Source organism: Nannobrachium achirus (genome assembly GCF_963921795.1).
Source record: "Nannobrachium achirus genome assembly, chromosome: 20".
Lineage (NCBI taxonomy): Eukaryota > Metazoa > Chordata > Actinopteri > Myctophiformes > Myctophidae > Nannobrachium > Nannobrachium achirus.
The window spans coordinates 10,257,786-10,283,605 of NC_137827.1; the positions used below are offsets into that span (position 1 = coordinate 10,257,786).

The 25,820-nt window shown below is 44.2% G+C and overlaps 1 protein-coding gene across 1 annotated transcript in view; it reads left to right on the forward strand.

Annotated features, from left to right (window-relative positions):
- Positions 1-24,799, forward strand: part of tyro3 (TYRO3 protein tyrosine kinase) — a 58,542-nt gene extending 33,743 nt beyond the window's left edge. The window contains exons 9-20 of the mRNA XM_080750550.1: positions 6,098-6,236; positions 7,658-7,781; positions 8,480-8,577; positions 10,076-10,171; positions 10,484-10,564; positions 12,171-12,263; positions 13,005-13,129; positions 13,580-13,689; positions 15,526-15,685; positions 16,381-16,517; positions 18,269-18,432; positions 19,307-24,799. Of these exons, the coding sequence (XP_080606676.1) occupies positions 6,098-6,236; positions 7,658-7,781; positions 8,480-8,577; positions 10,076-10,171; positions 10,484-10,564; positions 12,171-12,263; positions 13,005-13,129; positions 13,580-13,689; positions 15,526-15,685; positions 16,381-16,517; positions 18,269-18,432; positions 19,307-19,641 (1,662 nt within the window). The 3' untranslated portion in view covers positions 19,642-24,799. The remainder of the gene's footprint in view (positions 1-6,097; positions 6,237-7,657; positions 7,782-8,479; positions 8,578-10,075; positions 10,172-10,483; positions 10,565-12,170; positions 12,264-13,004; positions 13,130-13,579; positions 13,690-15,525; positions 15,686-16,380; positions 16,518-18,268; positions 18,433-19,306) is intronic.
- Positions 24,800-25,820: the final 1,021 nt, after the last annotated feature.

Sequence of the window (25,820 nt, forward strand, 5' to 3'; positions counted from 1 at the left end):
CATAATACTAAACTACTGGCCTATAGGGTGCAGTGGAGCCTGGGAGGAGAGGGACAGGTACATCCCATAATACTAAACTACTGGCCTATAGGGTGCAGTGGAGCCTGGGAGGAGAGGGACAGGTACATCCCATAATACTAAACTACTGGCCTATAGGGTGCAGTGGAGTCTGGGAGGAGAGGGACAGGTACATCCCATAATACTAAACTACTGGCCTATAGGGTGCAGTGGTCCCTGGGAGGAGAGGGACAGGTACATCCCATAATACTAAACTACTGGCCTATAGGGTGCAGTGGAGTCTGGGAGGGGAGGGACAGGTACATCCCATAATACTAAACTACTGGCCTATAGGGTGCAGTGGAGCCTGGGAGGAGAGGGACAGGTACATCCCATAATACTAAACTACTGGCCTATAGGGTGCAGTGGAGCCTGGGAGGGGAGGGACAGGTACATCCCATAATACTAAACTACTGGCCTATAGGGTGCAGTGGAGCCTGGGAGGAGAGGGACAGGTACATCCCATAATACTAAACTACTGGCCTATAGGGTGCAGTGGTCCCTGGGAGGAGAGGGACAGGTACATCCCATAATACTAAACTACTGGCCTATAGGGTGCAGTGGAGCCTGGGAGGAGAGGGACAGGTACATCCCATAATACTAAACTACTGGCCTATAGGGTGCAGTGGAGCCTGGGAGGAGAGGGACAGGTACATCCCATAATACTAAACTACTGGCCTATAGGGTGCAGTGGAGTCTGGGAGGAGAGGGACAGGTACATCCCATAATACTAAACTACTGGCCTATAGGGTGCAGTGGAGTCTGGGAGGAGAGGGACAGGTACATCCCATAATACTAAACTACTGGCCTATAGGGTGCAGTGGTCCCTGGGAGGAGAGGGACAGGTACATCCCATAATACTAAACTACTGGCCTATAGGGTGCAGTGGAGTCTGGGAGGAGAGGGACAGGTACATCCCATAATACTAAACTACTGGCCTATAGGGTGCAGTGGTCCCTGGGAGGAGAGGGACAGGTACATCCCATAATACTAAACTACTGGCCTATAGGGTGCAGTGGAGCCTGGGAGGAGAGGGACAGGTACATCCCATAATACTAAACTACTGGCCTATAGGGTGCAGTGGAGCCTGGGAGGAGAGGGACAGGTACATCCCATAATACTAAACTACTGGCCTATAGGGTGCAGTGGAGCCTGGGAGGAGAGGGACAGGTACATCCCATAATACTAAACTACTGGCCTATAGGGTGCAGTGGAGCCTGGGAGGAGAGGGACAGGTACATCCCATAATACTAAACTACTGGCCTATAGGGTGCAGTGGTCCCTGGGAGGAGAGGGACAGGTACATCCCATAATACTAAACTACTGGCCTATAGGGTGCAGTGGAGCCTGGGAGGAGAGGGACAGGTACATCCCATAATACTAAACTACTGGCCTATAGGGTGCAGTGGTCCCTGGGAGGAGAGGGACAGGTACATCCCATAATACTAAACTACTGGCCTATAGGGTGCAGTGGTCCCTGGGAGGAGAGGGACAGGTACATCCCATAATACTAAACTACTGGCCTATAGGGTGCAGTGGAGCCTGGGAGGAGAGGGACAGGTACATCCCATAATACTAAACTACTGGCCTATAGGGTGCAGTGGAGCCTGGGAGGAGAGGGACAGGTACATCCCATAATACTAAACTACTGGCCTATAGGGTGCAGTGGTCCCTGGGAGGAGAGGGACAGGTACATCCCATAATACTAAACTACTGGCCTATAGGGTGCAGTGGAGCCTGGGAGGAGAGGGACAGGTACATCCCATAATACTAAACTACTGGCCTATAGGGTGCAGTGGTCCCTGGGAGGAGAGGGACAGGTACATCCCATAATACTAAACTACTGGCCTATAGGGTGCAGTGGTCCCTGGGAGGAGAGGGACAGGTACATCCCATAATACTAAACTACTGGCCTATAGGGTGCAGTGGTCCCTGGGAGGAGAGGGACAGGTACATCCCATAATACTAAACTACTGGCCTATAGGGTGCAGTGGAGCCTGGGAGGAGAGGGACAGGTACATCCCATAATACTAAACTACTGGCCTATAGGGTGCAGTGGTCCCTGGGAGGAGAGGGACAGGTACATCCCATAATACTAAACTACTGGCCTATAGGGTGCAGTGGAGTCTGGGAGGAGAGGGACAGGTACATCCCATAATACTAAACTACTGGCCTATAGGGTGCAGTGGTCCCTGGGAGGAGAGGGGCAGGTACATCCCATAATACTAAACTACTGGCCTATAGGGTGCAGTGGTCCCTGGGAGGAGAGGGACAGGTACATCCCATAATACTAAACTACTGGCCTATAGGGTGCAGTGGTCCCTGGGAGGAGAGGGACAGGTACATCCCATAATACTAAACTACTGGCCTATAGGGTGCAGTGGAGCCTGGGAGGAGAGGGACAGGTACATCCCATAATACTAAACTACTGGCCTATAGGGTGCAGTGGAGCCTGGGAGGAGAGGGACAGGTACATCCCATAATACTAAACTACTGGCCTATAGGGTGCAGTGGAGCCTGGGAGGAGAGGGACAGGTACATCCCATAATACTAAACTACTGGCCTATAGGGTGCAGTGGAGCCTGGGAGGAGAGGGGCAGGTACATCCCATAATACTAAACTACTGGCCTATAGGGTGCAGTGGTCCCTGGGAGGAGAGGGGCAGGTACATCCCATAATACTAAACTACTGGCCTATAGGGTGCAGTGGAGCCTGGGAGGAGAGGGACAGGTACATCCCATAATACTAAACTACTGGCCTATAGGGTGCAGTGGAGCCTGGGAGGAGAGGGGCAGGTACATCCCATAATACTAAACTACTGGCCTATAGGGTGCAGTGGTCCCTGGGAGGAGAGGGGCAGGTACATCCCATAATACTAAACTACTGGCCTATAGGGTGCAGTGGTCCCTGGGAGGAGAGGGACAGGTACATCCCATAATACTAAACTACTGGCCTATAGGGTGCAGTGGAGTCTGGGAGGAGAGGGACAGGTACATCCCATAATACTAAACTACTGGCCTATAGGGTGCAGTGGTCCCTGGGAGGAGAGGGACAGGTACATCCCATAATACTAAACTACTGGCCTATAGGGTGCAGTGGAGTCTGGGAGGGGAGGGACAGGTACATCCCATAATACTAAACTACTGGCCTATAGGGTGCAGTGGAGCCTGGGAGGAGAGGGACAGGTACATCCCATAATACTAAACTACTGGCCTATAGGGTGCAGTGGAGCCTGGGAGGGGAGGGACAGGTACATCCCATAATACTAAACTACTGGCCTATAGGGTGCAGTGGAGCCTGGGAGGAGAGGGACAGGTACATCCCATAATACTAAACTACTGGCCTATAGGGTGCAGTGGTCCCTGGGAGGAGAGGGACAGGTACATCCCATAATACTAAACTACTGGCCTATAGGGTGCAGTGGTCCCTGGGAGGAGAGGGACAGGTACATCCCATAATACTAAACTACTGGCCTATAGGGTGCAGTGGAGTCTGGGAGGAGAGGGACAGGTACATCCCATAATACTAAACTACTGGCCTATAGGGTGCAGTGGTCCCTGGGAGGAGAGGGACAGGTACATCCCATAATACTAAACTACTGGCCTATAGGGTGCAGTGGAGCCTGGGAGGAGAGGGACAGGTACATCCCATAATACTAAACTACTGGCCTATAGGGTGCAGTGGAGCCTGGGAGGAGAGGGACAGGTACATCCCATAATACTAAACTACTGGCCTATAGGGTGCAGTGGAGCCTGGGAGGAGAGGGACAGGTACATCCCATAATACTAAACTACTGGCCTATAGGGTGCAGTGGAGCCTGGGAGGAGAGGGACAGGTACATCCCATAATACTAAACTACTGGCCTATAGGGTGCAGTGGTCCCTGGGAGGAGAGGGACAGGTACATCCCATAATACTAAACTACTGGCCTATAGGGTGCAGTGGAGCCTGGGAGGAGAGGGACAGGTACATCCCATAATACTAAACTACTGGCCTATAGGGTGCAGTGGTCCCTGGGAGGAGAGGGACAGGTACATCCCATAATACTAAACTACTGGCCTATAGGGTGCAGTGGTCCCTGGGAGGAGAGGGACAGGTACATCCCATAATACTAAACTACTGGCCTATAGGGTGCAGTGGAGCCTGGGAGGAGAGGGACAGGTACATCCCATAATACTAAACTACTGGCCTATAGGGTGCAGTGGAGCCTGGGAGGAGAGGGACAGGTACATCCCATAATACTAAACTACTGGCCTATAGGGTGCAGTGGAGCCTGGGAGGAGAGGGACAGGTACATCCCATAATACTAAACTACTGGCCTATAGGGTGCAGTGGAGTCTGGGAGGAGAGGGACAGGTACATCCCATAATACTAAACTACTGGCCTATAGGGTGCAGTGGAGCCTGGGAGGAGAGGGACAGGTACATCCCATAATACTAAACTACTGGCCTATAGGGTGCAGTGGAGTCTGGGAGGAGAGGGACAGGTACATCCCATAATACTAAACTACTGGCTTCTAGTCTAGTACGGTAAATCTAGGGAAAAAATACACTCAGGTTGGACAAAATTTTTGCGACCATAGGTCGCACTTTACTATCAAAACCACCACAAAGTGTAAGTAACTCCGTCTGTCTGTCAGTCTGTCTGTCACACCTCACACGTCACACTTTTTCCCTGCTTATATCTCCGCAACCGTTGCCCCGATCCATGCCAAATTTTGCACACACGTTCCTTGCCTGCCAAACTACAACCTCCAAGGACCCCCGGAGCTCCAGGGACCCCCAGGTCCCTGGGGGACCCCCAGATGTAAAAAATGACCAAATGCGCAAACATGACCAAATGACCACCCCAACGGGGCTGCTCACGGGGAATTCCCGGGGACCACCGACTCCTGGTGCTCCAGAACGGATGCAAAAGTGGTGGCGCCCCCAGTGGAGGACCCCCTACACTGCAGCTCACATAAAATGCCGTAACTCCGGCTAGGAGCCACCGGGACAGCCGGGGCCGGTACCTATTCGTCCGCCTTGCCGGCGCGGAGACCCCACCCCTCATTTCTCACATGGCCCTCTTCTAGCGCCACCATGAGGCCGATTCTTGCAAAACACATTTTTGGACACTGCTCCTACAATTTTTGCCCTAAAATCACGCAAATCGGTACACAGTATGTCTACACTCATCCCATCAACATGAATCTGTCCCATATAGCGCCACCTCCAGGCCGATTTTTAAAAACACATTTTTGGACACTGCTCCTACAGATTTTGCCCTAAAATCACGAAAATCACTACACAGTATGTCTACACTCATGTCATCAACATGGATCAGGAAGATTTTGGCAAAACACATTTTTGCCCTATTTGTGGAGATAAGTGACCTACGGTCGCTTATCTCCCGATTAGGGAGCCTTACTGGTATTATTTAGTTTTTCAACTGATTCTGACAGGAAATTAGGTCTACTAGCCAGGATAAAAAAATCTACCATACTCTGCTCACTGCAAATACCCACAGTGGCCAAATCAAGTTGGGCTCCCATCGACTTTCTATACAGGAGGAAAATACCCAGAAAATAAATCTGCTTTAAGTAGGATGTGAGGGGTCTAACTAGGGGTTTGACATGATGCTGAATCCATTGCAAGCATTTTTTTTGCACAAAAAACATTCCTTGGGCTAACAATGGCCCCAGAAAATGATGGTTTAGTGATGAAAAGTGATGAGTCATCACTTTTCCACAGTTTTGTGGGCGTTTTATGGGGCCAATGAATGTTTTTGTGCAAAACAAATGCTTGCAATGGATTCAGCATCATGACAAACCCCTAGTTAGACCCCTCACATCCTACTTAAAGCAACATTTTTATAGGGACTATTATAGGGCCAGTGTCCCATTTCCCATATTCCCTCCTGATTGGCTACCATATTGCCTTCTAAAGTGTTTGTATGCGACCTGACGGTCGCTTAACTCCCAATTAGGGAGTCTTACTGGTTAAAGTGGTCCCAGGTCTTAATGGTTTTAAGTGTCTCTGTCTCTCTCTCTCTCTCTCCAGGACCCTCTGTTGTTTAAAGAGAACGTGGCTCGTCTGACGGGCGGAGGCCGCTTCTTCAACGCCACCTTCCAGGTGTCTGCCTGCACCGTGGTGGGCTGTGGACCCTGGTCTCAGCCCGTCCTGGTTCTGCCTGCTTCAGGTAACAACCTGCTTAACTCTCAAATATACCTGGAACTGCTTCAGGTAACAACCTGCTTAACTCTCAAATACCGGGAACGCGCCCGAGTCGCGTTAGATCTGAACCACTTTAACCATTATTTTATGCCTTAGCTATTGAAAAATAGCAGATATACAAGCTCACAGCGCGGCACCGAGTGCCGCGCTGCGAGCTTGTAGATCTGCTATTTTTGAAAAATCGTGAAAATGTGGGCAAGTCTTTGAATATCTTTGACCCGATCTTTGACCCGACTTCTAAATCCTTCCTCTAAATCATGCTGTTCTCAAACTTTTTCATGTCAAGGACCCCCAAAATTACAGGTATTTGGCCGCAGACCCCCATCTCAAAATATGTTGTCCCAGGGACCCCCAGACGTAAATATTTGAGTTACAAATGTTCGCTTTTAAGTAGATATATTCAAAGACTTGCAAAAAAAAAATCATGATTTTTCAAAAATAGCAGATCTACTAGCTCGCAGCGTGGCACTCGGTGCCGCGCTGTGAGCTTGTATATCTGCTATTTTTCACTGGTTTAAGCATTCCATAATTCTAGGCCTAAATGGGTTAACTTATTTAGACCTGAACGCATTATCTGTGTCACTTTAGATTTGAACCACTTTAACCATTATTTTATGCTTTAACTATTAAACAAAATAGCAGATATACAAGCTCACAGCACGCTGCGAGCTTGTATATCTGCTAATTTCTTTTTTAATCGTGAACATTTGTGCAAGTCTTTGAATATGTTTGAGCCGATTCTATGAATTTCTTATCCTTCTTCTAAATCAGTGGTTCTCAAACCTTTTCATGTCAAGGACCCCCACAATTACATGTATTTGGCCACGGACCCCCATCTCAAAATATGTTGTTCCAAGGACCCCCCCAGGAGCATTTTTTTTTAAATCACGCAGCGTGGCACAGTGTTTATCTGCTATTTTTCAATAGTTAAAGCATTACATAATTCTAGACCTTAATGGGTCGGCTGGTACTGGTTCGTCGGTGGTTAATTAGTTATCTATATATCATTATGTTGGGTGGAAACCTCATTATATCCAAAACAGTTACTTTTAAGGATTCAAATCCATGCTACCGTTGCTGAGCTAGGAGCAGTGTTGTTTACAAAGGACGTAAACGGAGCCGGAAGTGATCACAGAGAAATGGGTTGTTCCCGGCCCAAAAGAATGCAGATTCTACTGCGTATCTCTAGGTTACTTAGGAACCGAGGGGCGATCCGATATTGGATTGTTTTTATATTATATAATTTTCAGGATTCTCGTTAAAATATGGAGATTTGTGACCGACAGCAACGATAAACTGTGTGTGTGTGTGTGTGTGTGTGTGTGTGTGTGTGTGTGTGTGTGTGTGTGTGTGTGTGCGCGCGCGCGCGCGTGTGTGTGTGTGTAGTCCAGGTCCAGCCTCAGAGGGGTCACATGTGGGTGGGGGTCCTGATGGGGGTCCTGGTAGCCATCATGGTAGGACTGGTCCTCACGGTCCTGGTCCGCCGCAGGGAGAAGGAGACACAGTTTGGGTAACTATCTATATCCTCATGTTTCTCTACCTCTCTCTCTCTCTCTCTCTCTCTCTCTCTCTCTCTCTCTCTCTCTCTCTCTCTGAAACTTAACAAAAAAAGAAGAAAAAAACATGATCAGGTATTATTATAACCAAAAATAAACAAGGAAGACAAATTTGCACATTATAACCTGAGGGTCTATTAGAGTAATGTTAACTCCATAGACTCAAAACAGAAAAAGTACAAAACTATGGCACCACCTAATTTTCAATACTGTATGTATAGGCCTATACTTTTTTTGAGCGGTGGTCACAACGCTCCTATACGTGGCCGTGTGTGTGGGTCTGTCTGTCTGTCTGTCTGTCTGTATGCGTGTCTGTCTGTATGTAGCCTGTATGTAGTACCTTTTGTGACCACACATGTTAAGGGAGGGGCGCTGTTGTTCAGGCCAGGCCAGACACCCACACCCACACACACACACACACACACACACACACACACACACACACACAATATATATATATATTTGTTTTGCTGTTGCGCAGCCTCCACGACCACCGCTCAGTTCACACGGGTGTGATTTTTTTATTTAACAGTCATTACATTACATACTGTAACCTCTGTCTGTTGTCACTGTCTCTGATCCTGGGTCAGTGTTTTTAAGGCTCATGTTACATTAGATAAGCTCTGTCTGTTGTCACTCCGTCTGATCCCAGGTCAGTGTTTAAGGCTCCAGGAGGAGCAGACACCACGGTGTCCTTCACAGCTGCCAGATCCTTCAACAGACAGACTCCAGAGCTGCAAGAGTCCTCATGTAAGTCTTGTTACACACTCTTCTCTTGTGTGCTGCATTGTAGATATACAAGCTCTGAGCTTGTATGTAGTAATTGTCTTTTATTTTTTATTTATTTATTTGAGGTATGAAAAAGGTCCTTAAATTGTTACTTCACTGTCATCTGGGATGGCAGTGTGGGAACCCCATGGGGGTCCCGACCCACAGGTTGAGAACCAGTGGTGTAGAACCTTGAGGGACTCCGCTGAACACCTATGGGGTTTAAGTGTTTATCGCACACACACACACACGCACACATGCTCACATGCTCACACACGCACGCTCACACACACACGCGCTCACACAGAGCAGAGCAGTAAATACAGGCGTGCTGGGAAACCTCTGCACAGCAGACTGCAGGTCAGTCTGTGTAAATACAGGCACCTGTATTATCATTCAGCATGAGAGCGTAAACATGGCCCACCTGGACACACTCTGTTCTGTTCCGTTAGCTCTCCAGCCTCTACTGACAGAGGGACTGTTGGTCCCAGTGTGGCAGGGCAGTTTTCATTGTGAGACTGATGAATAGGAACTTAAAAGTACACTAATCAATTGAAAATAATCACGCTCTGAAAATGCGCACGGCCCACCCGTCTGCCCACTTTAAAGTGTTTAAGTGGTCAGATGGGTGGCACACTTTTGGAAAATTGGAAATATTCCTCCAGGCAGTAAAGTACAAATACCTCAAAACTGTTGAATGTTGGAAATATTTATGAGAGAGGAATAATTATGTCAAAAGGGCCCAAATCCAGGTCCAGACACTGGAGGTGGATTTTCTAGATTAACACCTTCAAAGCCGTCCGCACTTGCCCGTACTTGCCTCGACCACCAATTAGCCGATCGTCTATTCCCGTACTTTCCCGTAATTTATGAAATTAATCATAATTTTTTGAAAAATACAGTTGCCGGCCGTGCTCTGTCTCTTTAAGAGACCTTGTGCAATGGGATCACGTCAGAAACGTGATGACGTCATCGGCTGGCTCTGCCACTGGGTCCATGAGCGGCCATTACGGCCCCTTGTTATCTGTATGGAGCAGGCTGGCTAGCGCACCCTCCATCCGATTGTGTTGTTATGATTTCGTGCTTTGCTTTTTTAAAACATGTTTATAAATAAAACGCTGATTGCACGGCAGTACCGGGGTTCAGGGGGTTCTGCCGGGGCTTGGAAGGTGTTAAAAGGCCTACAGTATATTGTATTTGGCCTAGAGACATAAAAAAAACACCAAACACCAATGCGTGTCAGCATGTAATGAGATAATAACCTTATTGCACACTTTTGTATCAAATCCACCTTGAGTGCCCTGACCTTGATCTTTATGCATTTTTGACATAATCCTTACCCTCCTGAACACCATTCTCTTTCATGAGCACCTGTAGGTTGGAGGTATTCCACTTTTATTTTTTAATTGAAATGTTTATATTGAGTTGATCTCCCATTGTGTGTGACTGTGTTGTTGTTGTTGTCGTCATCTCCCTCTAGTGGACAGTCTGGGTATTAGCGATGAGTTGAAGACCAAACTCCAGGATGTTTTAATACCAGAGAGGCTTCTCACACTGGGGCGCATGCTGGGGAAAGGTAACGCACGCATGCATGCATGCATGCATGCACACACACACGCACGCACGCACGCACGCGCGCGCGCAGCTCATTCATTTTTATGGCCTTTAGAATTGAAGGTTTAATGCTGCAAAGCCTTCGCGTGACTCATTGTTGCAGTGTGTTGTGTGTACACACTGACTCTCTTGCGCACACACACACACACACACACACACACACACACACACACACACACACACCTGACAAAAGTGCTGACTGTGCGTAAAGTTTTTTGTGAGACTGAAGGGATGAAAGTCATTTAAACTGCTGTCTGTGTGTGTGTGTCTCTAGGTGAGTTTGCTTCAGTCCGAGAGGCCTATCTGAAGTGTGATGATGCCTCCGTCCAGAAGGTGGCAGTCAAAGTTCTTAAATGTAAGTTGCGTCTCCGCTTCTATTCAGTTCAATTCCAAACTTTAATACGGACTCATGGTCGAGATAAGAAAACACACACACATACACAACCTAGTTGTACTATACTAGAAGTTTGCGGCCCTTCAGGCCGCAAAAGTCTAGAGTTCAGGCCGCTGCGCGGCCCTCACCGCCATGTTGCGGCAGCATGGTGTGTAATGGTCAAATATGGCTAAAAAACGAATAAAAAAAAAAAAGGTTTTTTGAAAAAAAAAAAGGTTTTTTGAAAAAAAAAAAAAGTTTTTTGAAAAAAAAAAAGTTTTTTGAAAAAAAAAAGTTTTTTGAAAAAAAAAAGTTTTTTGAAAAAAAAAAAAGTTTTTTGAAAAAAAAAAAAAGTTTTGAAAAAAAAAAAGTATTGGTGATGCGATGACGTGGTGTATACGGACGTTACTGCGTATTGGGTGCCCCCCCAAAAGGCAACTAAATTAAATGGGTCCTTTTTTGCTGTAAGCTGCATTAAGGCGGAAGGTTTATTCTATAGGCTGGCACCATGGCGACGGCTAGCAAATTAGCGGACGGCATAGAGTCATGGGCGGTATTCCCTACGTTCTACGGCTCTACCTATGAGTTGAAGTGGATGTGAAGTGGGCGTGAATGGGCTTGGAAGTGGGATGCGGCTTTTAGAGGAATGTAAATATAAGATATCATATATCATATATGTCCGGTGGAAACCTCATATGTCCAAAACTGTTACTTGATAACTGAACTTACTTACAAGTTTAAAAGTTGTAGTTTGTTGATCTGCTTCTTTTGATGCTATCGTGTGACGCTGTAGTTATGATTGAGTAGGGTGTTGATTTAAGACAAATCACACCAGTGCGAAGTGCCTTTGGGTGGCCCACTTGTTATAGTTTTAGTGCTCAGTGAATGGCCCTTTAGGCTGCTCAACAGCGCCACTTGAAGGTAGGTCACCCAGTGGTAGTGCAGCTGTTGAGGCCGTACTCTAAACATAGATAGAGAGATAGATAGAGACAGACATAGAGACATACACACTCGGTCAAGCACTGGAGCACCTAGGCACCGCTCAAAAAACACAAAGTTAAAATATGGAGATGAGAGCTTTCTGCCCCGTTATCATATTGTCCAGGGACGCGCAGAGAATGTTAAAGAGGCAGGGGCTGAAACTTCTAAAAGGGCCTTTTGGTGAAAATAGCAGACCTCCAAGCTCACAACACGTCGTGCTGCGGCGCTTTGTGAGCTTGGAGGTCGGCTATTTTTCGGTACTTGATACCACAAGTGAATACTGGAGATGTGGCGTATGGCATGGATTTCTACACAGAGAGGGCAATTTTTTCAACATAAAATGCTGCATTCAAGTTCAGGAGAGTTTGGACAAGGCAATTCTCTTGAATGCTGCCTTCAGGTATGCCATGGAAAAGGGGGGCATTTGCATTTCTTTCACCATGGTAAAAACTGCATTCATGGTCTGCACTTTTTACAGATGAGTAAAAGGGCAGGGGCTCAAGCCCCCTTTGATGTCTATGTGTGCACATGCCTGATATTGTCTAACGTCTGTCTGTCTGTCTGTCTGTCTGTCTGTCTGTCTGTCTGTCTGTCTGTCTGTGTGTAGCTGATGTGAACTCATCAGGGGACATAGAACAATGTCTGAAGGAAGCAGCGTACATGAAGGACTTTCATCATCCTAACGTCATTCAGCTCATTGGTACGTTTTCTTGATTGATAGATAGATTGATTGATTTAATACTAACAGTTATAGAGTAATATAGAGCACTGCTTCCAAAACAGTGGGTCGGGACCCATTTGTGGGTCACGGACCAATGTTTATGTCATGACTCGAGTAAAAATCCCATTTTGTTTTCCTACATTTAAAAAATATATACAGTATATTTCAAAAGATTTTCCCCTCTCCCCAAAGAATATTATTTTCTTAGAAAAAACATTTTGAAACAAACAAACAAACTAAAATTACATATAATAATGCGGCGCGAAGTGACACATTGAGGGCTTGTTTCCATTGTGGTTGTATTAATTATAATTTTTTTGGTCAAATAGGTTTTATTGTCAACTTATTATAAAGTATCACAAGATTAACATGTTGTCCGAGTTACACTTTTCTGTTATAGCAAAATCAAAAGAAAGAAGAGAGAAAGAAAAGAATGTGTATTCAATTTTGATCAAGACTTTTTGATGGCTGGTGGGAGGGCATTCCACATTTCGGTGGCATTAATGTTGGGGATGGGGACGAATCCAGGGGGAAATAAGAGGACATACTCGCCGCACCGGCGATTATGACAAAATAATTGTGATTATGTCAAAGAAATTGTGATTAGACAATGATGTAATAATTGTGGCAGGGCAGGGCAGGACCAGGAGCTCCTCCACCAGCGATTGGTCTTGCTCTGTTGTTGCAGTGGGTTTGACTGACAGGCTGTTCCACCAATAGGTGTGAGTCTCCACAGACGTCCGCAGGGTCAGAGACTCCCCGTTCCCATGGTGATACTTCCTTTCATGAAGCACGGAGACCTGCACACCTTCCTGCTGATGTCACGGCTGGGGGAGGAGCCTTTTGTAAGGAGAACGCACGCGCACACACACACACACACACACACACACACGCACTATTCTCTCACACATGCACAATATACATTCTCTTGCTGTGTGAACACACACACACACACACACACACACACACACACACACACACACACACGCATCAGAACTCATTTATTTGACCCTTTAAAATAGGGGTTTTCAAAGTGGGTGACAGGGCACCCTGGGGTGCCGCGACAGCAGTCCAGGGGTGCCTCGAGATCATTTGATAGTACAATTATTTTCAGTCAGTTCTAACTGGGGGGGTCCCTGGCACACAACATTTTCAGATGTGGGTCCGTGGCCAAATACATATCAATTTGGAGGTCCTTGCAAAAAAGAAAAACTACAAACTAAACTGACTTTATTTTTTTTGTTTTTGTTTTTACCACCGTCTCTCGCTGTCTCTCTCTCTCTCTCTCCATCCAGGAGCTTTGTGTCCAGACCCTCATCCAATTCATGCTGGACATCGGCCGTGGGATGGAATACCTGAGCAGTAGGAACATCATACACCGAGACCTGGCGGCACGCAACTGCATGTGAGTCCCAGCAGGGACGTGCAGAGAATGTTAGAGAGGCAGGGGCTGACATTTCTAAAAGGGCCTTTTGGTGAAAATATCTCCATCGCACCGAAAATAGCAGACCTCCAATCTCACAAGCTGTGCTACTCATACGCTGAGTTGTAGTCGAATGACGAGTGCTCTACCGTCCACTCCAGTAAACAAAAAATACCTCAATATTCTACTTGACTCATTCACTGGCAAGAATATTTAACCAAACCACTAACCACTGCCGTTTTTGGAGCTGTGTGCAGCTCCCTATACGTGGCTGTGTGGGTCTGTGTGTGTGTGTGTGTGTCTGTCTGTGTGTCTGTGTGTATGTAGCCTGACTTCGGCGCGTAACTAGTGCCGCACCATTTACGCCACTCGCGCAATATATACATCAAAATGTGCGGCTCGGCCGGGAATGGTGTTCTATTACCTTTCGTTCCGATCCGCCTTACCATGCCGACGTAATCGGCAAAAAACGACGCTTAATTGTCCCCATTGACTTATAATGGGACAATGCAAGAAATCACTTTCAAGTATTTTTCTCTCGTAAACCATAGGAGCTACAGTTTCAAACCTTGGAGAGGAGATTCATAATGATTTTAAGAATGAATCGAAAAATAATTACATCACGCCTCATGGTGGCGCTATAACGGCCCACTTTACGTTTTGCCCTGTAACTCTTGAACAGTAGATCGGAAAATTAAAATTATTTTTTCCCTGGATTCCTTGGGTCAAGACGCATCTCCCCATATAGGCCACGCCCATTTGCGCCAGGATAGATTTTCCGCCATCTTGAATTTTCTCCAAAACACACTTTTTGCTCCTTTTCCTACATATTTTCTTCAAATGTCACAAAAATCGGTACACATGATCTACACACACACACACACACACACACACACACACACACACACACACACACACACACACACACACACACACACACAGCTCCACTTCACACGGGTGTGATTTTTTTTTTACATATTTTACACAATAGAACCGTGATATACAAAATGTAATGACTCAAATCTTAGTGCTCGTCAGGGTAGGGTGGGGGGGGGGCAGTTAACTCATTCAGTGCCGCCCGGCCACAAGGGGCGCTAGAGTGCCAGAAATTTCTCCATAGACCTTCTTTATAGCTTTCGTCGACCCTCTCCCAACTGGCTTGTGTTTTCACTCCAGTCAATGCTATGGGTGCCGAGAGGAGGAAGATAGCTGACACGTAGCCAAAATGCTAACCCATTTAGAAGCCCGATCTAAAGCTATTTCAGCCGCAAAAAACTTTCTTTTTGGGTCTGGGAACACAATCCGGAGAAAATCCTGTCTAAAGATGCGACTTATTATTGGAGTGGGCGGCGCGGATGCGGCCGTTAGCGCGACTACGGCCCGTGGATGGCGAGTGTTGGCCTGGACCATTGATGGAAAATTAAAGCTGGGCTTCGTTGAGGCCTCCGATTAAATAATTCATTTTATTAAATATCCCGAACATCTTCGGGATAGGCACGCTGGAATACGTCCCGGTACCGGTACCGGTACCGAGGTTTTTTTTGGGGCGCTCTAAACTTTATTTTAAACCATTTTCAATGGAATAAATCGTCGGAGCATCTAGCGTCTCTCGTTGGTGAGCGCTGGGCGAGCCGGGACCACCCACGTTGCTCCAAGCAGCTCGGGGTAAGTAAAATAGCAAATAAAAAATTGTCTTTGATCCCGAATATCCCGAACTAGTTCGGGATAGGCACTGTAAGAGTTAAAATAGGATTATTTTGGGGGTCGCTGCCTGAAAAGGTTGAGAACCACTGTGTTAAGGTGTGTGTGTGTGTGTAGGTTGAATGAGGACATGACGGTGTGTGTGGCAGACTTCGGCCTGTCTAAGAAGATCTACAGTGGTGATTACTACAGACAGGGCTCTGTGTCCAAGCTGCCCGTCAAGTGGATCGCACTGGAGAGCCTGGCTGATAACGTCTACACAACACAGAGTGACGTGGTACTACTGGAGAGACACACACACACACACGCACACACACACACACACACACACACACACACACACACACACACACACACACACACACACACACACACACACACACACACACACACACAGGCACACAGTTGACATTAATTGTCCTACACATAATGGCGATTAATTGTATTTTTGGTGTTGAACATTGGAATGAATGTGAATAAAGACTTCAAAATGTCTGTTTGCCTTTTCGGATTTGTAATCATATTCAGCTGATATGACAAATGACTTATGGAATAAAGAAATTCCTTATTATTTAATAATTATGTAAAAAGAAAATGGCAGAAACAGCTGATCTACAAGCTCAAAGAAATTCCTTGTTATTTAATAATTATGTAAAAAGAAAATGGCAGAAACAGCTGATCTACAAGCTCAAGTGTCACTTCGTGACGCGTTGTAAGCTTGATAGATCGGCTGTTTTGGGAAAAATCTTGGAAAATTGACCAAATCTGCGAAAATTTTTAACTCAAATCCTTGCTTCTGAGGGATCCTTGGAACAAGATATTTTGAGATGGTGGTCCACGGCCAAATATATACAATTTTGGGGGTCCTTGACATGAAAAAGTTTGAGCACCACTGATATAACAAACAGTTTTTCAGTGAACTGTTAGGATAACATTTTGTAGAATCCTAACTTGTACTTTGTCGCCCCCCAGTGGGCGTTTGGAGTGACCATGTGGGAGATCATGTCTGTAGGCCAGACTCCCTACCCTGGAGTAGAAAACTCTGAGATCTACGAGTTCCTCATCAAAGGAGAACGACTGAAACAGCCTCCAGAATGCAGGGACGACATGTAAGTCATGCTACCGTATACATACATTCACTTCATGCATAAACATAATTATCATTTCTCACAATGCATTTACTTTTCATTAGGATGTTCATAATACAATTCATAAATAATTCACATGAATATAAAACATACAATCATACTCATTAACGTATCTGTCATACGAAAACACTAGGCTAATAAGCAGTAAATTGAAACAGGATTATTTGTTAGAAATAAACATAATTTGCTATTAATATCAGTCTAGCAGACCGTAACACAGTTTACATCCCTTGTAATAATAATAATGTTTATTGTCCCCGAAGGGATATTTGTCTTCATAAGTCTTTTCAACAACAAAACAACACATATACACCATATAGCACAGAACAACATTATCACCACTGTACACAGAAAAACATCCTATCGACGGGGAAGTTTGCTTAGTGCTGCAATGGCTGAGGGGAGGAATTCGTCATAAATCATAAAAATATAAATAAACTCCTGCTAAAACAAACCTTTTCTCTCTTCAAGGTTCTGCGTCTCGTATGTAATAACCTCCCTCCCTAAAAAATAATGGGTGGAAATTATTGTAACAAGTACTGAATATGTAAATCAGGTAGTGTATGTGAGTGTTGTAACTTTGACCGAGGTTCCCCGGGTTCTATACTAGGTCTGCTCCTTTTTCCCCTCTACACCAAATCTCTTCGCTGAGAATAGCTCATCTGCACTTTTTGTTGTGGGCTTAAAGATCTGCTGTTTTCATCGGATTTTCACCTCAGAATAGGGATGCTAGTTCATGTGGTTAATAAGCACTGATTTTCAAAGAAGGATTTCGAAGACCTTTATAGAATCGGATCAATATATTCAAATACTTGCACACATTTTCACGATTTTTCACAAATGGCAGATCTACAAGCTTGCAGTGTGAGCTTGTATATCTGCTACTTTTTTAAAGATGGGGTGCCATGATCAGGTATTATGATTATACTAGGAGGAAGATTATTTCCAAAAAAGTGTTCAGAAAGAGTGATTTTATGATGACATTAAATCATTGTTTTTCAATCAGGCCTTTTGACTCAAGAGGCTTTCAGCTTTCAGGAAGAAACCAAAAATACACAGGGAAGGCAAATTTGCCCATTATAACCACACCCGGAGGTCTATTAGAGTAATGTTAACTCCATAGATACATACAAAACAGAAAAAGCACCAGTTCATTAAAGGACAACTTGCATACAAGTGGCTAAATATGGCTTTTTAGACACAATAAGCCAGCAGTTTCTTTATTGCTATTTACAGTAACACTTCTAGCCCCCATAAGTCACATCCAACCATGAAAGGTTGCGTTGTATCTTGGGAATGGGCTTATTCTGTGTAAAATGGCATATTTAGCCACTTGTACGCATGCCCCCAACCACTGAAATAAGAATCTCTAAAACAATAGAAAGAAGTAAATGAAATCATTTTAACACTCATCTTTTATATTCTTTAATTACAATCTAAAATATGAACCCTTGTTGTAAAAAAATAAAGTTGTCCTTTAAGTATGCCTGGTTGTAGTTGGGTAGTGACCCAGCTGAAGTTAGCCACACCACCCACAGTGTTGGGTGTATGGTAAAAGGGGAGGGGATTTTATGATGTCATTAAATCAGTGTTTTTCGATCTGGCCTTTTGACTCGGAGGCTTTCAGGAAGTAACCAAGAATACACAGGGAAATTTGCACATTATAACCCCTGTATCTGTAAAATCAAGTTGCCTTCATCTCCCTTCCTCAGCTATGAGATCATGCACAGCTGCTGGAGTCCAGTTCCAAAGTGCCGTCCCAGTTTCCAGCAGCTGGTTGGCCAGTTGGAGGCGCTGTGGGCCAGCCTGTCCCCTGCTCCTCGGCTCAAAGAGGCGCTCCTCTACGTCAACCTGGATGGGGAGGAGCGGGAGCACGGTAGGAACTGGACGATATTCGTCATTATCGTTTATCACGATTAAATCTTACATAATAATCGTATCGTGGAGATCTACATTTAACGTGAAATGATCCTCCGTCATGCGCTGGGATCAATTCACCTTTTATTTGCAGAGCCTATCCGGTACCCTCTATTATTGTTAAAACAGACCTGCATGGAAATAACACTCTTTAGTCTTTACCTAATCCCTACCAAAAGATTGCCGATCTACAAGCTCACAACGTGACACGTTATGAGCTTGTAGACCTGCTATTAGATTTTTTGGAAAATGTTCCACCCCAGCATAATGGATGGGATATTTGGATTATCGCGATAATATTGCAAATCGCAACTTCTTTGATCGCAATAACGTGACATGAAATGTTCATATTGTCAAATCCTCAGAGCACAGTAGGGCTGCAACTAATGATTCATTTTATAATCGATTAATCGGACAATTATTTAAACGATTAATCGGATTATGGCACTTATTTAGCTATTAAATTAGATTCAAGGTTCTTTTAGACATGTAACAACAAATGAATTAAAGATTAATAATTAATTCACAAACACATAATTTATTACATTAGGTTTAGGTTGCTAATAAAAGAAAATAAACAAAATAAATACCCTTTTCTGACAGCATACATTTGATTAAAGAATATCTACACATTTGTCAGGCTAAAGGGTAACGGTACTCTTTTCAAATAGGTAATTTAAAGTTAAATATTCAAGTCTATTTTCTGTTCTTGACCGTGTATTCCTGCAGGGTATTAATACAAATTCCAGCTAGTTGCTGATTACTAAATCAGTTGGCAACTCATTTAATAATCGATTCGATTGCGTTTAATCTATTAATCGTTGCGCCCCTAGAGCATGGAGGAGGAGGGGCCGTGGCAGGGGCCCCTCCCCCCGGGCCCGGCGGGGAAGAGCCCCCCTGGGGCGTGCCGTGGCAGCGCGTCGGTGGTGGCGGCGGCGGCGGCATGGAGGACGGCACGGACGAGAAGGACTGGCTGATGGTGTCTTCGGGGGCGGCGTTCGCCATCGGGGGAGACTACAGGTACATCCTGGGACCCCGGAGCACCTTGGAGGGCGAGGAGGAAGACCCCGCTGCCGCGGGGGTGACGGGAGGCGGCGGGAGAGAGTCGACGGACACCTTACAGGACGAGTTGAGGGACGAAGAGGATGACGTGGTCATTAACGTGTGACGGGTTCTGGATCTGATATGGACTAGGAAATGGGACCAACCAGAGCCTTGTATTAGAGCAGGGGTCTTCAACAGGGGGTCCGGGACCTCTAAGGGGTCCTCAGAGTTACTACAGGGGGTCCTCCAAATCTTCCAATCCTTTTTATATGAACAACTTGAACCCTAGTGTCCATATTCTGAGAACTGTAGTCAACAATAGCAGATCTACAAGCTCACAACGCCTCACACTGATTGTGAGCTTGTAGATCGGCTATTTTCAGCAAAGAGCTTTGGTGGCCTTTTGGGGAAAAAGAGCAGACTAAGTACAGAGTGAAAGGTCAAGTTTATTAGGTAATGACGGCTCAAGTGGTTAAATCTCTGAAAACACAAATTAACATGAATCCAAATACACTGCTGATTGTGCTGTCAAACGACGAAACTATATGGAATCTACGAAAAGGTAGAGGGGGTCCCTGCTTCATCTCTCTCAACTAAGGGGTCCTTGGCCTGAAAACGTTGAAGACCCCTATATTAGAGAGTTCTGCCAATGCGGGGTCAGAAAACGGCGTCGTTCACGTGGTTCGTGCAACTCGAAACGTCACTTTTTCCCTAATAGACTGCCATGCATTCTGTAAACTTCCGGCTCGCGCTTCGTCACTATTCGCCAATAGATGTGTATGTAGAAGACCTGGCCCCATGAAGTGAACAGGAGTGGCGCGACTCTCCAATAGGGGGCTCTGGGACCAACGTGCAACTCCCCCCCGCCCCCCTGTACAACCTGTATGCAACTGTATAAATCCAATTCCTCTCTCCCTGGTGAGTCGGGTTGAAATGGAAGCCAGCAGGACAACGGTGATGGGAGAGCATGCACGTCATGCATTCTACAGACGGCCCACTGAAGGCGACGTGAAGGCTATTCTAGGGATAACGTGTTTAGCCTCTGGACTGCTGCACATTGCCTTTTATTAATGTATGTATTTAGAATTTTGCACATGTTCACACTGACACAAATGTTGCTGCTGTCGGGCAGAAACCTCTTATCTCCATATATTTAATTAATTTTTTTGCTTTGTTTTGTTAATTAAAGCCCTACTTGATCATACTAGTGTGACGCAAAAGGATCAAAAGTGGCAAGTCCACAAGCTTGTCTCTCTGCTACTTTTGCTCTTTTTGAATTTGACTCCTGAAAGGTAACAGTTCTGGACATAATGAGGTTTCCACCTGACAGAGGCGATAAGCTCATTTCAACCACATGCCAGCTAGGCTTGGTTCTATTGTTTGAGTGATTGAACTTGACACTGATGATAATTATGAGTTTTAAATTGCTCTATGTTCCGATGGTAATCATTGCTATACTAGCCTGTTTGTTCAGTAACATGAAAATGCATTTTCAGGTTGGGATACATGTATCCAATCAGGATGGACAAGTAATACAAGTTCTTGAAAGTGATGGAGGGAAAAAAAGTGAGAAAATTGGAACCGAGTTCCCTCAGCCCTATGTTCCCTCAGCGACGCTGGGTGAATGTTTAACCTGTTGAAATGCTAACCTGCCGACGCTGGTGAATGTTAACCACTATGCCTAAACCTAACCTAGGGTTGAGGGAACATAGCCATGAAAAGAATCTCTCCTGATTCTGTTCTCTAAAGCAGGGGTTTTCAAAGTGGGTGACGGGGCACCCTGGGGTGCCGTGACGGCAGTCCAGGGGTGCCACGAGATCATTTGATAAATATTTGGAATTTATTTGGACAAAAAATGTTTAGTATCATTTTAAACTTGAAGTACAAAGTCACACAAAACTAGTGATGCGAGGCGTTGTGTGCTTGTAGATCGGCTGTTTTCACTAGTTTAGTACATTTTATAGATGATAAATACAAAACGAATGGTTTTGAACATACAAGGTTTCCACCCAACAACGACGATATGTTATAAATATAAGGTGCTGGGAGTGAAAATTATAATGTAGGGGTGCCTCAGATTAAAAAAATATATATATTTATGGGCTACCCTGAGAAAAAAAAAAGTTTGGGAACCCCTGCTCTAAAGAACTGTTACTGTTATAGCAACAGGGAGACCACTGTTGCTATAAACAATATTGCAATTATTATTATCAGAAGAACTTCACATTTAAAAAACAAAACAAAAAAACAACAACAACATTGTGCTAAATTATACTCGTGTCGTGACAAATCTTCCACAAGTTCTCATTGGCAAGCGATAGTTTATAAATTAGACTTAATAGAGGGATAGATTCCATTATCTTCTCTTGTCGGGTTGAAACCTCATATCTCCAAAACATAACTTTTCAGGATTCAAATAAAACTGCAAAAGTAGCAGATCTACAAGCTCAAAACGTGTCGCGTAGTACCATGTTTCGAGCTTGTGGATCTGCTACTGTTGTGTGACACTGTAGTGTGATGAAGTATATGGACATAAGAGGTTTCTGCCCGATATGGTACCAACGTGAGGCCTGAAGCAAAACGGCACAATTACTTCCGGTGTTTTATAGGTCATGCATTATTATAACCGAGTTTAGTTTTTATATCAACCACAAGAATTCTAATGAGAAATGCTACTAAATTATATTTTATCCACTTATGTACCAACAATACTTTTGGATAAACAGGAGATGATTCCTGTTTTACAACAAGGCACACACTGTGTTTGACTTTGTAGACCACTTTAAATGACTTTTTGCACATCCAGTTTGAACACTAGAGTAGTTCACCCCCAAAATGACTTTTTTTCCTAACGTTACTCGCGCTATGGGGACTTGAGTTAAATAATATTTTTTTTAAGGCTGGGACTTTGACTGATTAATTGCGATTAATTAATTACAGAAAATTAACGCGATTAAAAAAATGAACGCGTTTTAATCGCACTTAGTTTTTGCACCACATAACCTTCAGTTTCGGGCATACCGATCATAGCGATGCACCAACCAAGAAGAGACAACAAACGGAAAAGGGAGAAGTAGCCGATCAGAGCGCTTTGCTTGGCCCAGTGGATGCGAAATTTAGATTTAAAAAACTCACTCGTTGATTCACTCGTAAAACAAAATGTGTTTTACTTGAAAAAAAAATGCTTCTCAGGTCAAATATCGGTGTGCGATTAAAATGTGATTAATTGCGATTAATTAATCACAGAGCCTGTAATTAATTAGATTACAAATTTTAATCGCATCCCATGTCTATTTTTTTTTGTATTTGTCGCATTCCTAAGACAAAAAAAATCATAGTAAATGCACCCCCATGCATTTGCGTCTCCAACCGGGAATCAATGGGGGTACATTTATTTTAATCAAATTATTGCCTTGCAACAAAAAACTAAAATAATTATTGAACTCAAGTCTCCTTGGCCCGAGTAATCAATAGAAGAAAGGTCATTTTGGGGGTGAACTACTCCTTTAAGATAGGCCGTTCATAAACCAGCTACACCAACATGTCATGAAGTAAACTAACCCACTCCTCATCCAGTCACTACAACTCATGGACTTTTAACACCGACATATTACCAGTCAATAGGATATATTTATAGAAGACTTGCCAAAAATTATGTTCGCTTGGTCCTCGATTCTGTTTGGCCTTTTGTCTTGAACAGCAGGGGTGTCACAAGGGGGGAAAGTTACTAGGGCCCAAGGTGGAGGGGCCTTAATTACCACTGACATAGAAACATAGGTTTTTCAAAAAACCTTGGAACGATTTGAAATATTCAAGACTTTTCAAAAATAGCAAATCTACAAGCCCGCTGTGAGCTTGTATATCTGCTATTTTTCAATAGTTAAAACACAAAATGTGAGTGGATCCTTGTACCCAGGGCCCAGAATTTGGTGTGACACCCCTGTTGAACAGAGACCTGTCACGGATGGGACATTCTGGATGTGGGTCACTAATGTCTGCAGCCTGGGGGACATGCCACTGTGTTGGAGTAACAATTTATTTAAACATTTTAATGTCACATCTTCTGACAATACTGTAAATGGTAAATGGTAAATGGTGCATTTATATAGCGCTTTTAATCCAAAGCGCTTTACATAGATTGTGCATTACATTCACCCATTCACACACACATTCATACACCGGTGGCGGAGGAAGCCATGCAAGGCACCAACCTACTCACCGGAGGCAATTAGGGGTTCAGAGTCTTGCCCAAGGACCCTTCGACATTAACTCAGGGGGAGCCCGGATTCGAACTGGGAACCCTTTGGGATTTATACCCTTCGTGCTCTGTAGTCTGTGCAGTGTTGAAATGATACCCTCTCCCCCCCCCCCCCCCCATCTTTTTATTTATTGTCACTTCAAACCACTGGTTTTGACCAACATACTAATATGTAGCAGATTCTTATGATGAATGCCTTAATAGCTTATTACATCTTATTTCTTGTATGTGGACCATAAGGCCAATGATGATTTATGCACATTATGAATAGATAACCTCATTAGAAGCTCACTATTAACTGTGAAATTATGAACTGAACCAATGCTGCCAGTTGTCAGTGTGTGCTGTAGAAGTTGGGCATTTCTGTGTAAAAAACAAAAAACACTGTCATTTCAGGAACCCTAACAATGCTTTCACTGTGATTATGATGCACGCTAATAAGCATTTTAATGGGACCACCTACTCTACTAGCTGTGATTAAATATTTTATAATTGTAATTTGACACGAATATGCCAATATTGGCTTGTGTCAGTGTCCTGTACCTGTAGATGTTGTATATTGTGTTGTAGATATGGGATATTGTTATGGCTGGCATGAAATGACTCCTAGCTGCCAGCCAGTTTAGTAGCAGCATCTGCACCAGGTAGCCATTGGGTATTTGAAACTTAATTTTATATTACTTACTTTGGCTGCCAAGAAATGCAACTGGCTGGTTTAACTAGTGTCACGTCCATACAAGAACAAGATGCTTGAAGTAACCATGTCTTTCATCTTTACTGGACCGTTGTGTGTGTTTTGGGATATCAAGGGAGACCAAGTTTTAATATTATAGAAGGTGATTATGTGATGTCTGAACACTGCTTTCTGGACTGATACCTATACTGGTACTACTTAAATTCAAAAACCTTTTTAGACTTGAAAACGTGTAATGTCAATGTTTCTTACCTGTGCAAACTGGCTTCAGATCTGTCAACAGAACTATGTTGTACTGGCATGAATAAAAGGTAGGCCTATTATGAGTTATTTTTTTCTGACGAATTTCTAAAATGTTCATGTTTTAATAGTTTGTCCCAGAACCATGGTAGAATACCCACCCCCCAGGGAGGTCCGAACCGGGCCTAGTCTACTCAATGCACCCATATTAACCCACTGCCTCCCGGGTTCAGCTAAACAAACAGTTGGAACTCGAAGCAACATTTGAATGCTCACTGTAATAAAGCCCCTTTTCGACTGCAGCTTTAGCACCACACCACAAAAAAGAAATATCTACATTTTCCATTACACAAAAGTACCCCTATCGGTAAGAAACAAATTGACCCTTTTAACTATGATTATAATACAATATAAATTTGTATTACAACTACCCTAAATTATAATACACTATAATGGATTATAACACATTATAAAGTATTAATGTATTACTATGATAATTAATACACAATAGATTATAATAGTGGTTATAACACAATACAACTATATCCTGGTGGTCTAAATGAAAAGTCAGCGAGTGATCAGCCATTATGAAGTCCCTGTTTGGCCTAGCTCAGACCTAATCTAGATTGGATACTTTTTTGTACCAGGTCCTTGTAGTGGCACAAGTAGGCGGTGTGGAGTGGTGTTGGGCCAGTGGAAAAGGGGCTTTAGATGGTGCTGACAAATCTATATTACGGTGTCCCTGGCACACATTCTTCTCCCAAGCCAAGGCAAGTGGGTGTCCGCAGCCAAAAAGGCCTACATAGGCTATACAAAACATGGTCCTTGACACGAACATGTTTAAAGAGAGCTCTGCCTTAAACTGCAGTGCATAGTATTTTCACTTAAAAATAATACATTTTTATTGGAGGGAAGGGGAAAATGCTCGTCTTGCTGGGAAAATCCCACATTCCCTGAGATTGCATCCATATTCTACACATTGCGATTAGGGTGACCAGATCCAAACTGTTCATTTGAGGGACAGAACTACCACTTGTGTGTGACAATGTGGGACAGCCGGGCGGGGGATTAATAGCAAATTATTACTTAAATTGCTAATAAATGCTTATGC